At 42.7% G+C, this 19,278-nt stretch overlaps 1 protein-coding gene across 3 annotated transcripts in view; it reads right to left on the bottom strand.

The window, feature by feature from the left end:
* Window positions 1–1,105: 1,105 nt before the first annotated feature.
* Window positions 1,106–19,278, bottom strand: part of LOC121872941 — a 37,693-nt gene continuing 19,520 nt past the window's right edge. Inside the window, exons 3-5 of one of the 3 annotated variants that reach the window (XM_042376082.1) lie at window positions 13,383–16,129; window positions 2,317–2,347; window positions 1,106–2,053 (exon numbers count right to left, since the gene is read on the bottom strand). In XM_042376082.1, coding sequence (XP_042232016.1) covers window positions 13,971–16,115 — 2,145 coding nt within the window. In that variant the 5' untranslated portion in view covers window positions 16,116–16,129 and the 3' untranslated portion in view covers window positions 1,106–2,053; window positions 2,317–2,347; window positions 13,383–13,970. The remainder of the gene's footprint in view (window positions 2,054–2,316; window positions 2,348–13,382; window positions 16,130–19,278) is intronic. The other 2 variants (XM_042376080.1, XM_042376081.1) reach the window with 2 other exon arrangements.

The raw sequence follows: 19,278 nt of genomic DNA, 5'->3' as shown, positions 1-19,278 counted from the left end.
GCTTCTCTCACGTCCACAAAACCCCTACAAATACACCATATCATAGTACTTTCGAGCTTCTATTACTCACATCTATCTAAGTTTTGTGGTAGAGCGGTACCGCCTTTGCCTCGCAAGCGAGATGTCACCGGTTCGATTCCCGGGCCGGCGGAAAGTTGTTTGGACACTCTTCCTAGCCCCCTTGGTCCCTGTTCACCTAGCAGTAGGTAGGTACCTGTTGTAAATCGAAAAGTTGCGAATTCGTATTCAGGGAAAGTTGTTGGAGCTTCTATTACTCGTATCTAACACAATCCGGAGTAATGGTGACCCGAGGATCACACACCCAATACAGACAAAAAAAACAATTCGTGCGCTCTGCGCTAAATCAAATATAACGCATGTCGTGTCAAGCCACGGCTCTATCTCTCCCACTACAATTTCCTTCCTAATCCCCTGCTTCTTCCTCTGTCATCTTCCCCGCTCTGACTTTCGCTACCAACAGCTTCTATTACTCGTAAGTTTTTCTTGTTTAATATGCCTTCCGCCCCTCCCCGGCTAGGAAGTTAGCTAAGGTTAAGTAGGTTTCCTTGGTAGTTGGTGCGGTCTTATAACAATGCTTCGGCCGCTTGTGATTTTTATGAACTAAGGTTAGGTTTGATTTAATTTAGAAATGACCCCATTTTAATACATATGCCCAAACTACTGCTGACTGAATATTGTCACCGAGCTAATATACAGGTACGATTTAGTTTGGATATTGTTTTGGCCATTACATTTTAAGGTGGTATAAAAGAATCCTCTAGTTATAGCATAATATTACTAGGACAGCATTCGACAACCACAGTCGTTAATTAACGGTTAGTAACATGGTTTAAATCTACTACAATACCTTAGTTATTTTCTTATACCAGGGCCCGCCATTGAATTAGAGCATGGACTACGCGCTTGTTGACTGCGGTGCAGTAGGGCCTCGTATTTCTACTTCGCGCATTACCACGGGGTTTGCAGTTCTTTCACTAATAATTTATATAAGCATAAACTACTATTCCAGAATTCCTGACATCTACCTCTCAACTTTCATTAAGGGTTAGGAATGATATGAAAGGATGAAGTAAAATAAATGATGTATAAAACTAAAATATTATTGATCTTTTACTGAATTTCAAGAAGTGAAATGTAATTACTGATTTCATCATGGTCAGCAAGGCGCTCAGTAGCCAAGCAAAAGAAACAAGAAACAATGTAAACCAAAAACAGGAGTAAGACAACTTATGGTCAATCCCAGATATTTTTAAAGTTTTTTGTTTATTTCAATAAAACAAATTTTCAGATTTATTTTGCAAAAAAAAAAATCATCTTAAAAACTACAGCACTTTGGTTTGTCGTTACGTCATGATAGGTACTCATAAACACATAAAAAGGCCCATCCCAAAGTAAATAAACTTTGATTAAAATACGAGTGAATTTATATATTGCAGTTAAAGATAAAAATTCATTGTTTTTTGTTTTCGTTTTATATGGTGGAGGAAAATATGTCACATACCGACAGCACTTTCAAGGACAACTTAGAAAATTACTCGTCAACTAACCTTGGTCTTTAAGGTTTTGATAATAAGTCAACTTTATAAGACTGACTTGTATGAACTCGTTAACTTTCCCGCATGATTATTTGATTTTATGTTAGCTAACCATCCCTCTAATATGACATCTTAAGTATTTATTACTCCCTTTGTTAATGCTCAACCGTACTGCCCCAAACAGGCTGTCACTGTTATGCTCCTTGACACAATATCAAACGTCTCTCCCATGATGCATTTACCTTGGTAGTAGTTAAGTGGCACATGTTAAATATTGCATAATTTCACTGTGAGTCAAACAGTCACTAGGCACAAGACGTCACTGCTTTTGTTTACTGAACTTGGTGACCTGAAGTTCTGGCTGACACCGGACCTGATGAAGTCCTGGCTGATGCTGGACCTGGTAACCTGAAGTCTTGGCTGTCAATGTACCTGGTGACCTGTGGTACTTCTGTGGTGAACTGGCAGCTAGGTGTAGATTGATGTCACATGGAGACCTGTAGTAAGAGCAGATACCTGTAATATGGTAGGTGGAGTTTCGGCTGATTTTTTAGATTACCAGCATGTCATATTGCGTTATTATTATTATTATTATTATTATTATTATTATTATTATTATTATTATTATTATTATTATTATTATTATTATTATTATTATTATTATTATTATTATTATTATTATTAATATTATTATTAATATTATTATTATTATTATTATTATTATTATTATTATTATTATTATTAATGGGGGTTAGCTCACCCAGGCACAGGTCACCGACCCACATCGGGGCCTGGGGAAGGGGAGGAAAAAAATCACGAGAAATAAATACAGAAATGGAAAAAATAAAACAGATTAAGAGCGAGAAACAATATTTATATTGTGTTGTCAAAGTCAGAGAAACAATGGGGCCTGACACTTGTGTAAATGAGACAGAAAGTCAGTCAACTCAGCATCCTGGGATTAGGTCACAATTTTGTGATGCCATATGGCAGCAGGGTCTCCCATTAGACAACACATACTTCCAACATCTTCCTAGGCGGTAGTACTTCCCTGTTTGATAAAAACGAGACTTACCGAGATCGTTTGCCATGGTTTGACCGGCGCATATCCTAATCGGAGTCTGTACTCTCAGAAATTGCTGTGCTCCACACACTTAGGTTCTTTTTGAGAGTACCCCGCCTTCAAAAAATTCACTAAATGATTATCACCATTGAAAAATGCGGTTTCATCTTGGAAATCGGGAAAAGTCTCCTGCCAAATATTTACCAATATTTTTATGCTAAACTTGTACATGAACACCGAAGTGAGCATAAAAGGAAAATTAACCCAACAAGTTTCTATATATTATCGTAATAGTCTACAAAAAACGTGTAAATGTGGTAAAAGCGTTGGTTTGTTTACCATTTTTAAGCTCCGATATACCAACTGTGAATACACTAATTCTCGTGGAAGAACAGGTTTACCAATAGAGGATTTCAATTTTCCATTGCAATGATTTTTTTAATCATAATGGAGTTAAGAAAATATCCTCCTTATGGCAGATTTTTTTAGAACACCCTTTCTCAAATACAGTATTGTGTGTCCTTCGTTCGTCTGATGTCATGTCCGCGCACTGCGGTAACTTGACAAATACTTTACAGAATACATACATACATAAAAGCTAGTGACAGGGGGGAAAGAGGTTCAGGGGAAGGATAAAGGGAGGATAGAAGTGAGTTTTTGAAGGAGAGAACAGGTGCAGTGGCTAAACACCGCTTGCGTGAGGGGGTAGGCAATGTGCCCGGTAGGTGTAACAATCATAATCAGGACGAGGCAGAGGGAGGGCGGGAGCAGGACCGGGCAAGCAAAGGGCCAACGCGGGTGCTCTGGTTGTCGTCTTAGCTTAGGCAGTGTTGGCAAAGCGGAGGAAGAACCGCCCCGCCACGGCGGCGGCGCAAGCCGAGAAGCGCAGGTGGACGGACGCACAGGCAACACACGATCAAAGTAACAGAGAAGGTGAAAAAATGGAAATGTAGCTAGTCGTAGGGTTGTTTGGAGGAAGATGAAGGTAAAGTCTTTGAGCTATGTCAAAGAGGAACGGAGCGAGTTGGAGGAAGGGTTTTGAATCTTTGAGCTTGAAATGTCAAAGTATTTGTAGTAAGGAAGGATGAGCGTATCGTAGGAGAGTTTTTAGTAATAGCAGGAGACAGATTTGAGCTTTTTTGTCAAATTATGAACGGAGACGAGAATGAGATATAGGTTGATTGGTTTCAGTCTTGAGTTAGGTCGATTTTATCGAGATTGGATGTCACAGAGGTCGGGTATGTTTGATTTGGTTCTGAGAGTTGTAGGTCTTTGAGCTATGTCAAAGAGAAATGGAGCGAGTTGGAGGAAGAGTTTTGAATCTTTGAGTTTGAAATGTCAAAGTATTCGTAGCAAGGAAGGATGAGCGTATTTTAGTAGAACATAATTGTGTGTTTGAGAAGTTTCGCGGTCGCCACGTGGAGTGACCTAAGGATACCAGGCGTGGAACCAGTACTGGTATGATTACCTGGGAAGTATCCCATCTACTCCGCAAGAGTAGAGTGTGAACGAGGTACCTAGTATGTGTACCTGAAGAATACCGAGGAGTTCCATACTTGTAGGTGTGGAGTGTACCTGAGATGTGGTGCTATAATATAACATGTGATGCTATACTCTAATAGGTGGTGCAGTCTGATGTGTTGGGTGTTATGGTAAGAAGGAATGACCGAGGTAAGGAGGTCAATAGTAGTTATTTGATGAAGGACGTATGTTGATGTGAAGTGTAATGAGCATAATAATGGTTCTTCTGATGAAGCCCAACTCTTTTTGTATTGTGATTGGATGCAATATGTTTTTATAAGAAATAAATTAGTTAAGTCTTCCCACTCTCGATTTGGTCAATGAAAAACCCACACCAATGCCTATCTACATACTGTCCATGGGGTCTGGTGGCAGCGACCTTAAAATTAAGAGTAGATTTAAGTTATCCCCTTAGGATTAGTGACCCCAGAATGGGCAGTATATGACGAGTGTGGGAAACAGATGGATGACTGAGGGGTGTCTGGAACAGGTGAATGACTGACGGGTGTGTGGAACAGGTGGATGACTGACGGGTGTGTGGAATAGGTGGATGACTGATGGATGTGTGGAACAGGTGGATGACGTGTATGGCATAGGTGGATGACGGTTGTGTGGAACGGGTGGATGACTGACGGGTGTATGGAACAGGTGGATGACGGATGTGTGTGTAACAGGTGGATGACGAATGTGTGTAACAGGTGGATGACGGATGTGTGTAACAGGTGGATGACGAGTGTGGAACAGGTGAATGACAGGTGTGTGGAGTTGGTGGATGACAGGTGTGTAGAGCTGGTGGATGACGGGTGTGTGGAACAGATGGATGATTGATAGGTGTGTGGAACAAGTGGATGAATGATGGGTGTGTGGAACAGGTGGATGACTGACGTGTTTGTGGGACACGTGGATGAATGACGGGTGTGTCGAACAGCAAGAAACAGAACAGACGATGTAAAAATACTCCCGCAACTCCGTCTTTAAATATTCATAAGTACCCCCTTAATAAAATATTTGTATTTTCTCTCATCTAATATTTGGTACCAAAGAAAACGATTTAAATAAATAAGAAACAGTATTCATACCTTCCATTATACGGCAAAATACATTTATGTACCGCAGATGAACTAAAGCTTTTATTCATATACTGTATTTAGAATGAACGAAAACAGATATCAATGTATTCTAAATGAACTAAAAGAATATTAACGTACTTTGAATGAACTAAATCAGATATTCCCGTATATTGTAGAATGAACTTAAAATCAACCAAAACACTTACTCACGTATGTATAGTGTATTAAAACAGAGACTGACGTAACAGCATTTTAAAAGACATATTCTCGTATTTCAATTAACTAAAATGCACCCACTTGTCCAAATGAACTTAAAAGATACTCACATATAAAATAGACTACATAACACCTTCTCACGTATCTTGAACGACATTACACCATAAATACTCGACTCTACAGTACAATATATCAAATAATCACTTAATTAAGTTATTGTTATTGGCTGTTACCTGAGAGCGAGTGTTTGTATAAGCAACACTCAACTATTACATCAGCAGTTCTAGGAAGACGCGGAGGAGATGACCATAAATAGCATAACATTTTAAAGGTCATTCACAAGTTCAGCTTAATCAGGTTAACGTGTTACACTGAACCTATCAAATTTATGTTGCTCTGCACTATCAAATAATGTCTTTCTTCCTGGACTCTGTTAAACATGTCACTACCCGCAGGCTCTCTCACTCCCTTGTTATATTATTAAATAAGCCTTCCTTCCCTAAAGAGTGAAAGGCAACAATGCTGATTTAATCAAAGAAAAAAAGGCTTCATTCACGACAGTTAGGGAATTTTTATCCAAGGAAATTGATAGACAAATATCAGAAATATCAGCTATAATAAAATTAAAGACCCTGTGTGTGTATAAATAATGTGTGTGTGAGCGCTGTAGCTCAAGACGATAAAACTATATACAGTACTTGAAACTGTGCAAGTATGTATGCTGAGATGACCTTGGAGATGTGCCCTTGGGTGTTACTTTTTTAAGATTTGGCATATTAAATATACCCCTCCCTCTTTCTGCACGTAGTCAGGAAGGATTTCTCTCTCCTATCACCCGAAATTCTCTACCCAGATATAACGTTGAAGTATCTCATTTTGATTCATCAGTTTTCTAAAAGAACTTATCTTTACGAATGGACAGTACAAACACGTTAAGATATAAGAGATGCCTATGAAAACAATTGCAACAACAGGCCTACCTATCCTGCTAGTTTTCGATATGTAGGCTAATAGTCTTTATCCATAATTGGGATTTTTCCATTAAAATCATATTCTACAGTATTCAATACCTGATATTTAGAAATAAGAGCAAACTAAGAAAAGTTGTCACAAAATAAAAATGCTGAAGCTATGTACTTTATTTTTAACCACAATTTACATATGCTGAACAATAATAATATTCTGAAAAATTAAAAAGATAAAACACTGGAATAAATTGTGTAAAAAGAAGTTATGGGATCTCAGCGCTTTGATTAAGAAATACAAAGGGAGTAATTGATTTTAGCTCAATATTAATCTGTTTTTAATACGATAAAATTTTTAGCTCTCAAAGATTATTGGCATGATGAAAAGCTCAGAGATAAAAGAGAAATATGCTGTAAAAGAGTAGATTACTGCAAACGGTTTGGAGTCGGGTACTTTGACTAGTAACAAATATGGTGATTGTCGCGATCCCAATATCCTTTATACTTGGGGAGTGAATCCTACCCCAAGTTATTAACAAATAAAGGTACAAACAGGGAACACGGCAATAATTATCCTCACCAAAAACCTACTCAACTAAATGTACTTGAAAAAGTAAGAACAGTTGAAATAAGTGAATCACAAAAGGGAAGATAATTAATTAATTCAATTTATGTTTTAAAGGGAGTAATGATTAGCAAACATGAATTTAAGGGAATAAGTAATTGTATAATAAAATAAGAGTGATGCCGGAAGGGCGAAAATATACTGTAAGGAGTTAGACCAAACAAATATTACTTAACATTACTATATTACACAAGACATACGAAATATATATATACAACAATCACTACAAAATGATTATCCCTACCAAACAGGAGATTCCTTACCACCAGGATCCCTTCCTAGGCCTAACTAAACGTGTCACTAATACCTGATACCCCTAGGGCATTGCAGAAGGCTGGATAAAGCACTAGACAAGGGTCAAGGCTAGAGAACGAATGGACACGTCTAACCTATGCCACGGCTTTTCGCTACTGGCGTGGCGTGGGTACGCCGCTGAGAAGCGCGTCTCATCTCACGTGATCTAGACATTTGCTGGATATTTTATATAATTAATTAATATTACTCTTGAGTTGACTTAACAGAGTAAGACAATGATGCATATAAATTACATACATAAATATACAATTAACCTAAGTAACTAAGAACAATAATAATATAATAAGTACAATTAACAATTTATTAATAGCTTATATGAAATGTAGGCGTGAACACATGTGCCTCACGCTATGAGAGTTCTCGAGCTCTACAGGCACGTGACAGTGATTAATAGTAACAATTTGGTGTTATAATATCTATGGTGTGCGATAGTGACAATGTGGTATGTGATAGTGACAATATGATGTAAATAATGACCATATGATGTGCGATGGTGACAAAATGGTATGTGATAGTGACACTATGATGTAAATAATAACCATATGATGTGCGATAGGGACAATGTGGTTGTGGTATGTAATAGTGACAATATGGTGGAAATAATGACCATATGATGTGCGATGGTGACAAAATGGTATGTGATAGTGACACTATGATGTAAATAATAACCATATGATGTGCGATAGGGACAATGTGGTTGTGGTATGTAATAGTGACAATATGGTGGAAATAATGACCATATGATGAACGATAGTGAGAATATGGTGTGTGATATTGACAATATAATGCCTGATTGTGACAATATGGAGTGTGGTAACAATATGATGTGATAGTGACAATATGGCATGGTAGTGATAGCGACAATACAGTGTGCGATAGTAACAATGTGGTGTGTGAGTGACACTATAATGTGTTATAGTGAAAATATGTGGTGATAGTGACAATAAGATGTGATAGTGACAATATGGTGTGGTTGATAATATGGTGTGTGGTTGACAATATGGTGTAATTGTGACAATATGATAAGACAGTGACGATATTGTGCATGAGAGTGACTATATGGTGTATGATAGTGACTATGGTGTGTGATAGTGACAATATGGTGTGTGATACTAACGATATCATGTAATAGTTACATCGTGTGATAACGATAACATGGTGTGTGGCAGTGACAATATGGTATGGCAGTGATAATATGGTCTGATGGTCACAATATGGTGTGTGATAGTGACAATATGAGTGATAATGTCAATATGGTGTGATAGTGTCTATATGGTGTGTGATTGTGACAATATGATCTGATAGTGACAATATGGTATGGCAGTGATAATATGGTCTGATAGTGACAATATGGTGATAGTGACAATAGAGTGTGTGATAGTAAAAATATGATGTACAATAATGACTATGAATGTGTGATAGTGACAATATGATGTATATAATGACCATGAATGTGTGATAGTAACAATATGGGTGATAGTGTCAATATGGTGTGTGATAGTGACAATATGGTATATGATAGTGACAACATGTTGTGCGATAGTTACAAAAATGGTCTGATAGTGATATTGAGTGTGTTACTGAACTTACTGGAATCATTAGGGTGTGTGAGAGAGGAACGTCTAGATAGAATATGGCAACAGAACGTTTGTGTAAGATACAAATGTGGGGAAAATTAATCAATCCTATTTTTAGTATTTTGAGAATAAGTATTTTCCTCCTTTTCCACTCCGGCTGTCACATTTGGTATAAACTGAATGTTAGGTTAGGTTACACTATTTTAAATTACGGTATTTAAGGGCGGGTTAGTTTATAGGGTCTGTTAGGTTAAGTAAGGGTATATAAGGGCAGGTTAGGCGGTTAGGTTAAATTAGGTTAAGTTAGGCTAGATTAGGTAATTTTAGGTTAGATTTGATTAAGTTAGGGTATATAAGAATATGTTAGGTTATTTGGTTAGGTTTCATTAGGTCAGGCAAATTTAAGTTATATTAGGTCTTTTGGTTAGGTGAAGTTAGGTTAGGTTAAGTTAGGTTTGGCTGTGTTACATTAGGATAAGTTAGTTTTGGGTAGGTGAAATTAGGTCAGGCTAGAATACTGTAGGTCTAGTTAAGATATGTTAGGTTAGGCTAGGTTAGGTTAGGCTAAATCAGGTGAGGTTAGGTTAAGTTAGGTTAGGTTAGGTGAGGTTACGTTAGGTTAGGTTTGATTAGGTTAGGTTAAAAATTAAGGTTAAGAACTTTATGTAAAATATCTGAAAAGTGAATCTATTTTCTTCTATGATTTTTGGGGCATAAAAGAGCACACAAATCAGCGGGAATATATTATTGACTCTATCAAGACTGATGTGTGCCCCACCGTCCTCCATCACGGGAGTGTATTAAGGTATAAATGTTTGAGTGTGTGTGTGTGTGTGTGTGTGTGTGTGTGTGTATGTATTTACGTATTTATGAGTACTGGCAGGCCCTCCACCTTGCACACACACACACACACACACACTCACACACACACACACTCAAACATTTATACCTTAATACACTCCCGTGATGGAGGACGGTGGGGCACACATCAGTCTTGATAGAGTCAATAATATATTCCCGCTGATTTGTGTGCTCTTTTATGCCCCAAAAATCATAGACGTTTACATATATCGTGGATACTGTTTACAGTGTCAATGGCCCTCAAAGTGCCGCCAGTGAGTTTATGGCCACCGGGGACAAACACTTCCGTCCGCCCACAGCAACAGATATCAACAGATGGCCACCAATCACTTACTCCCGACGCTCTCTGTACCTTCTGAAGTGTGGGAATTGTTATCCTGATGGCAGTGTTATCGCGCTACTCAAGTCACTGAACATATTCCATGAGCGCAGCCGTAGACACGGGAGTCATAAACATAAGTCCATTAGGACCGTAACCTCCACTAGGAAATCAGAGACACCCACCCCTGACAGACCGTACCATTACACTGAAGTTCCACGGATATGGTATGATCTCCCATCTTTACTGCACTCCAACGTCACTTCCCTAGCTAACAAATTTGACGAGCTGGCAACTACAGTCAGGTCAGCAGCAGCTAGCGTCGTTGCCATATGTGAGGCTTGGCAAATTGTGCCTGAAACGTGTCATATTGAGGGATATCAACTCTTTCATCACCTTCGTTCACATAGACGCGGAGGGGGCGTTGCCCTCTTCTGTCAAGATGACCTACGCCCATCACGCCTGGATGTTCAAGTCCCAGCAGAAGTACTTAGTGTGGATGACGTGGACACCAAATGGATAAATTACACCAACACCACCACGGAAGCTCACCACCATATCTTCCCCGAGAAGTCCGTCAGATCTCACCCAGCTGATTTGCCCTGGATCACACCTCGGATCAAAAGACTTATGCAACAGAGACACATAGCCTTTTATCTCAATGACCACATCCGCGACAGGTCCCTTCGCAACCGAGTCATCCGCGAAATACGCACTGCAAAGAAGTCTCACTACCCAACCAAATTGCAACACCTGAAGCAGACCAACATCAGTCAGTGGTATGGTAAGCTTAAAGAACTCTGTGGACTAAACAATAAGACACACCTCCTCCCCCTCCTTAGCCATCTCACTAATGCTGACGCAGCTGAGCAATCAAACATCCATTTCGCTACTATATGCCAGACGCTCCCCCGGCTTGACACAACCAATCTCGCTGCTTACCTACCAGCCCCCTTTCCCACTGACTTAGTAGAAGAATTTGAAGTAGCAAAACGTCTGAACAAACAAAAGTTAAAACGCTCCACCACCTCCATTGACTTACCAATGAAACTCTTCAAGGAGTTCTCCCCGGAGCTTGCTAAGTCCCTCTGCTCCATCATCCAATGCTTCTCTCAGTCAAGCCAGATGCCCAGCTGACTGGAAGACTTCTTATGTGTCACCAGTGCCCAAGTCAACCAGCCCACAATCCTTAAATCAGCTATGACCCATTGCAATCACCCAATACCCAGCCTAATCTGTGAAAGTTTTGTGTTCGACTGGGCTTATGCTGATATTGCAGGAGCCGTAGATCCTCAGCAATTTGGTAATATGAAAACTCCCTCCACCACTCACTGTCTTGTCAGCTTTCTCGATTACATATACCGCCATCTGGAGAAACGAAAAACGTCTGTAGCTGTCACCTTCATTGACTTCACTAAGGCATTCGACCTAGCCGACCACAATTTTTTCATCAACAAAGCTATCGACCTCGGGTTTCGAATAAGTCTTATACCATGGCTTACAGACTTCCTCAGTAACCGACACCAAGCTGTACACTTCCGAGGGGCTGTCTCCACCTTTCAGTCACTCACCTGTGGCGTCCCCCAAGGCTTCCTTATGCTTATCAATGATGCCCTAAGAGAAACCCCTGCTTGCTGGAAATATGTTGACGACTCCACCATTGGGATCAGCGTCAACAATTCTGCTTCCGACTATACCGCCCTTCTGGATTTATTGAACAGTCTCCAAAACTGGGCCACCAACAACCACGTCACCATCAACCATACCAAGACCATGGTTATGCACATCAACCACTCCTTCGACGTTGTCCTGCCCCCTTCCATTACTTTAGGTCCCAACACACTCCAGGTTGTAGATTTCACTAAGCTCCTCGGCGTCACCATAGACAATAAACTAAATTGGAAACCACACGTCAGTGAAGTTGTCAAATCCTCCAGTTTCCGTCTCCACCTCCTCCGCCGACTCAAGTCCCTCGGAGTTCCTGCACCCAAGCTCCTCACTGTTTGCTCAACATTCATACTTCCCAAGCTCACCTATGCCTCCCCTACCTGGTCTTCCTCCCTAACTGTCACACAATGTAAACACCTAGAAAAAGTGCAAAAGAGGGCATGCAAAATTATTCTCTCCCCTTCCTACTCCACATTATCAAGAAGCGCTCAACACGCTAACCCTCTCGGCTCTCACTGACCATCACCATGACCTCATCTGCAAATTTGGTGAGAAGCTTCTGCACCATCCTCGACACCGGCTCCTACTACCACCTGAGATTCCTCGCCCGAGAATTGCTGTTCAACACCACAACCACATCCAGCCCACCAGAGCATGAACTGATTGCTATAAGAACAGCCCAGTCCCAACTATTGTAAAAATTATCAATAACTTGTAATCAACCAGTGTATTGACTCCCAGTCAATCTTACTTTTTGCACTGTCACTATGTTGAAATGCCCTGTAGTTTGAGCTTCTCCCCACCTAGTTATTATATATCATATTTGTATCACTTATGTTACTTGTATATTATTTGTGAATCAAGAGACCCATTCCCCAATTATGTAACTGCATATTTTCAGCCTTGCGGCTGCCATGCTCTTTCAATAAACCGTTAATTATTATTATTATTATTATTATTATTATTAATTATTACACACAAAGCCTGGAGATACATCGCCGGCTATTATACTCTATATAGGGTCATTATTTAGCTTTCATGTATGTAAATCTTTTCTCTTATTTGCGACTTATTCGTGGAAGGGGTGGGGGGGGTGCAACAAACGATTGGAATAATTTGTCTGGGATCTGATTAAGCTGTTTTTATCAACCCCCCTTAAAATGTATGGAGGGTCTATTAGGATAACGTTCAATTTGAAGAGATAAAATATTGCCTTCACTCTTTGAAGACGATATTTTAACCCATTGAATAAAATCGTTTAACCCTGTTGTCTTCAAATGGAACACTTGTTCACTGAACTATACACTTGATTCACAAATAGGGTGTTACAAGTACACCAAACACAACATACACAAGTTACATGAAGGTATAACACGGTGTTGTCTGGATACAGGGGAAGAGGATGGTGGTATAATTTGGTGCGTGAGTTTACTCAGCTGTCAAAGTACTGTACTCTATCTCGGTGCGTCTTTATACATTAAGACTCAGCTGAAGTCAGTAAGTGATTGGACAAACAAAGCCTCAACAAATAAATGTGTAGAAAAATGGTTGATGCGTCACCCAAGTGTCAATAACATGAGGCAACACGGTAAGATTAGTTATCTTGGACTAGGCTGGATCACCTACCCAGTGTCACGCATCGTCTAGTCAGTTTGGGTCCTCGTCAGCACTGTAGTATTCTGCGTCGTCAGCCATGTATTTTATGGCAGCGGCGGGCAGGTCCTGACGTCGCCTGAAGGTCAGGGTTGGGGGGGTCTGGGCTGGTGACGTGGGCTTGTCCGGGTAGTAGATGGGGATGCTGGGGGAACTGTCTACTGGCTGGGACGGCAGTGAGGCGTGCCTGGGGAGGGGAGTAGTACCTTGAGGCAGCGGAGCGGCGAACATGGAGCTGCGGTGAGGCTGGACGGTGGTGGAGCTGTTGCCGGGACGTGTGGGAGCCCTGGGCGACACTACCATGAACACCGACCCCATGGTGCCTTCTGACTTGTGTAGGGCAGGAATATCCACCTCCTGTGACGGGTGGACGGCTACTTCAGTAGCATCAGGTGAAGGCCGGTGTGAGGCTGGAGGAGGGAGAAACGGGGTGTGACGACCCCTGGAGAGCCCCAGAGGCGGGGTGTGACGACCCCTGGAGAGCCCCAGAGGCGGGGTGTGACGACCCCTGGAGAGCCCCAGAGGCGAGGGCCAGGCGACCTTCGCCTCTGGGGCTTTTTCTCATTTCAAATCAAAACCCCAGATTTCTTTAAGGATGGTATTTAGTTGACTTCGAAAAGATGCTTCTTTGGCACTGATATTTATAGAAGGAATCGGGGACACAAGTGTTCTCAGCCACTGACGGAGACTACTGCGTCTCCCGCTGCTGGGAGGTGTGGATGTGACGGATTGGACGTCGTCGTTGATTTGCACCATCTTGACGCCGCCCGAGTAGATGGCATAAGCGAAGAGCTCCCCTACGAACACGAGGAAGGCCAGACCCCAGCCACAAAACAGTAGGAGGACTGCCAGTCTCAGATCAAGGATGTTGAGGGCGGCGAGAGGAGGGTTGAGGCACGGCAAGTCTCGGGGGCCGCGGGTGATGAGCAACTCGTGAAACTCCCGCCGCCAGTGTTCTAGTAGCCCAAAAGTCTGTAGGCGGAAGATGATGGAATTGATGTGTGGGATGAGAGGAGACCCCCGGGGCAGTACCCACCCACCCAACACAGAGTTAAGGTCCTCGGTGGTTACCTGCAGGCCTGGTTCTCCGCACTCGGTGGTGTGACGCATGGCGATGGTGGCTCGAGCGTACCTCTTGGGAACTCCCAACAGACATAAACCATCTTCACGGAGGCGCTGGAAGCCTTCAGTAATGGAGATGAGAGGTTTAGCCTTTCCTGTAAGGAGCCTGTGAGCGGGATTTCGTGAGGAGCCGAGCACTTTCGTTACAGTGGTGCCAGTCACAACACCCCAGTCATAGTTTGATTGTAGCAGCGCAGTCGACGTGTCCACCGGCGGCTCATATTTTGGTTTGAGAAGGTAGTAGTAGATGTTCCAGAAGTAGATGCAGGCCATGAGGCGGAGGTAGATGGACACACCAACACCCACAACCCTAACTACACTTTCCAGTTGTGGGTCTCTGGGGCCTCGCGGCACCACAAGAGTCATCACGTAGAGCAGCACCAACACAGTGAAGACTGAAGGAGCCGTGTCTGTCCTGAAGGGAAACATGATGAATGGCCACATTGGCAGGCGTACCGACAGGGGGCACACGATGCCCCACAACTCATTATGAAACAAGATGGAGTATTCAGTGACCGAAGCTCTCTCTTCTGTGTACACCAGACCACCTACAGCAATGTCTGCCCGCCCACGAACAATTTCGCCGACTTTGCCCGTCCATGTGCCGTTAAGAGGGCGGCCCCACTCCCCGTCAGCTGGCACTACCAGACGGTAGCTGAAGTTCAGGGCCTGAGCTGCATATTGCAGCAGTCTCAGTTCTACGCCTTCTAGACGCAGCTTACCATCCCCATCATCCACCGGGAATATATTAGGGACGGAGGGCGTGTAGGACACAGTAAGAGCACCTCCTGAGAGTCCCTGGCCATGCGTTGTTGCTCCTCCCCACTTCCAGCCCCCAGGGTATTTCCACTCCCCCAGACGGGTCAAGGAGTATTTGGGGCACACCTCACACGCACCCTCCACCAGGAACCTGGCGGGACTCAAGTCTCGTCGTCCTCGCCCCCTGTGTGACCTCAGCCTCTTCACCAGAATTCGACGTCTTAATTGCGGCATGAAGCGGTCGAGGCGCTGGTCAGTGACAGGGAGGACTAGGATGTCCCTGAAGCCCAGGACGCCCGGTTCTGCCCGAGCCATCAGGAGAAGGCCGCGCTGGTAGTTGCTGGATGACCACGCCACTAGCAGCCGACACCGATTGTCAGGCCGATGGGAGAGGAGGTCGAGGAGGGGCACCCGCCGCCTCACCTTAGTTATAAGAGGGAACTTCAGCTTGCTCACATCTACCAGGATGATGGGAGCGTCCAGGGCGCTGCGCAGACTGGCTAACTCATCTGGGGACGCTGCCTTAGGGTCGTAGTAAAGCAGAACGTGACATGGACCAAGGGCGTCACCACCCAACTCCCGCAAAACCTCGGCCAGCAGCAGAGGCGTCGGGTCCGTCACCACCACACTACTTGCAACCCGCTCATCTTCCAGGGACCGTACCCTCCGACCACCACCCAGCAGACGACGCACATTGGTGGTGGGGTCTGGGGACTCCTGGGGGCGACGACCCCGTCCCATCATCTTCACCTGCGCATCTACCATCATCACCATCATGGCCGCCAACACCACCATCACCACCACCACACAGGAAGGTGCCATCATCCCGTCTGCAGCATCTGTAAAACACACAATAAATATATGACCTACAAAGACCATCATCACCAACTCAGTCATCGCAAAACACTACAAGACGCTTCTAAATGTCAAGTGGCATCCTCCGTCAATCATCTGGTGAAGATATTGTGGAAAATCTCGATCACACACAAGGCAACAAAATAATTTATCCAGCAGCCTCACAGTAACACGCCCCTCACCTCCACTCTCAATGATGACAACAAACAGTGAAACCAATCTGTGCTATAATCCCTAGTTGGCCGACACACCCTCTCACCTGCCTCACGAGGCACCTGTTGTAAATTATCTCGTTCACTATGAGCACGAGATGATGGTGGTCCCGGGCAGTGCAAATGTCAACACAACACAAGTGACAACACAATACACAAGAACCAACACAACACACAAATGACAGCACAACACACAAGTGACAACACAACACACAGGATGACAGCACAACACACAGATGACAGCACAACATACGAGTGACAACACAACACCCAAGTGACAATACAACACACAAATGACAACACAACACACAAATGACGACACAACTCAACAGCAGTGACAACACAACGCAACACAAGTGACAACACAACTCAACACAAGTGACAACACAACTCAACACAAGTGACAACACAACTCAAGTGACAACACAACGCAAGTGACAACACAATTCAACGCAAGTGACAACACAAGTAACAACATAACCAACACAACTGACAACACAACTCAACACAAGTGAAAACAACTCAACACAAATGACAAAACAACACACAAATAACAGCACAACACACAAGTGACAACACAACTCAACACAAGTGACAACACAATATACAAGAGACAACACAACACAAAAGTGACAACACAATTCATCACAAGTTTCAACACAACACAAGTGACAACACAATACACAACTGACAACACAACTCGACGCAAGTGACAAAACAACTCAACACAAGTGACAAAACAACTCAACACAAGTGACAACACAACACACAAATGACAAAACAACACACATATGATAGCACAACACACAAGTGGCAACACAACTCAACACAAGTGACAACACAATATACAAGAGGCAACACAACTCAATGCAAGTGACAACACAAGTAACAACATAACCAACACAACTGACAACACAACTCGACGCAAGTGACAAAACAACTCAACCCAAGTGACAACACAACACACAAATGACAAAACAACACACATATGATAGCACAACACACAAGTGGCAACAAAACTCAACACAAGTGACAACACAATATACAAGAGGCAACACAACACACAAGTGGCAACACAAAACACAAGTGACAACACAAAACACAAGTGACAACGCAACTCAACACAAGTGACAACACAACTCAAGTGACAACACAACACAAGTGACAATACAACTCAACACAAGTGACAACACAAGTAACAACATAACCAACACAAGTGACAACACAACTCAACACAAGTGACAAAACAACTCAACACAAGTGACAACACAACACATAAATGACAACACAAGACACAAATTACAACACAACACAAGTGACAACACAACTCAACACAAGTGACAACACAACACATGAATGAAAACACAACACACAAATTACAACACAACACAAGTGAAAACACAACACACAAGTGACAACACAACACATAAATGACAACACAAGACACAAATTACAACACAACACAAGTGACAACACAACTCAAACACAAGTGACAACACAATATACAAGTGACAAAACAACACACAATTGTCAACACAACACAAGTGACAACACAATACACAAGATGCAACACAACTCAATGCAAGTGACAACACAAGTAACAACATAACCAACACAACTGACAACACAACTCGACACAAGTGACAAAACAACACAACACAAGTGACAACAAAATATACAAGAGACAACACAACACACAAGTGAAAACACAAAACACAAGTGACAACACAACTCTAGTGACAACACAACTCAATACAAGTGACAACACAGCTCAACACAACTCAAGTGACAACACAACACAAGTGACAATACAACTCAACACAAGTGACAACACAAGTAACAACATAACCAACACAAGTGACAACACAACTCAACACAAGTGACAACACAACACATGAATGACAACACAACACACAAATTACAACACAACACAAGTGACAACACAACACACAGGTGACAACACATATCACAAGTGAGAACACAACTCAACACAAGTGACAACACAATATACAAGAGACAACACAACACACAAGTGACAACACAACAACACAATTCAACACAAGTGACAGCACAACACAGCACAAGTGACAGCACAACACAATTGACAACACAAGTGACAACACAACTCAACACTAGTGACGACACAAGTGACAACACAAGTGACAGCACAATTACTACACCACGTGAGGTCCCTCATAACACCATCTGTGAGGGAATTACTACACCACATCAGGCCCCTCATAACACCATCTGTGAGGGAATTACTACACCACATCAGGCCCCTCATAACACCATCTGTGAGGGAATTACTACACCACATCAGGCCCCTCATAACACCATCTGTGAGGGAATTACTACACCACATCAGGCCCCTCATACACCATCTGTGAGGGAATTACTACACCACATCAGGCCCCTCATAACACCATCTGTGAGGGAATTACTACACCACATCAGGCCCCTCATAACACCATCTGTGTACTACACCATGCCCCTCATAACACCATCTGTGAGGGAATTACTACACCACATCAGGCCCCTCATAACACCATCTGTGAGGGAATTACTACACCACATCAGGCCCCTCATAACACCATCTGTGAGGGAATTACTACACCACGTGAGGCCCCTCATAACACCATCTGTGAGGTAATTACTACACCACGTGAGGCCCCTCATAACACCATCTGTGAGGTAATTACTACACCACGTGAGGTCCCTCATAACACCATCTGTGAGGGAATTACTACACCACGTGAGGCCCCTCATAACACCATCTGTGAGGGAATTACTACACCACGCCACGTACCATCTGTGAGGATCATAACACCATCTGTGAGGGAATTACTACCACCACATCAGGCCCCTCATAACACCATCTGTGAGGTTACTACACCACGTGAGGTCCCCTCATAACACCA

The sequence above is a fragment of the Homarus americanus genome, unplaced genomic scaffold (assembly GCF_018991925.1).
Source record: "Homarus americanus isolate GMGI-L3 unplaced genomic scaffold, GMGI_Hamer_2.0 scaffold11022, whole genome shotgun sequence".
In the NCBI taxonomy this organism is placed as follows: Eukaryota; Metazoa; Arthropoda; class Malacostraca; order Decapoda; family Nephropidae; genus Homarus; species Homarus americanus.
This window is presented reverse-complemented; position numbering and strand designations above follow the sequence as displayed.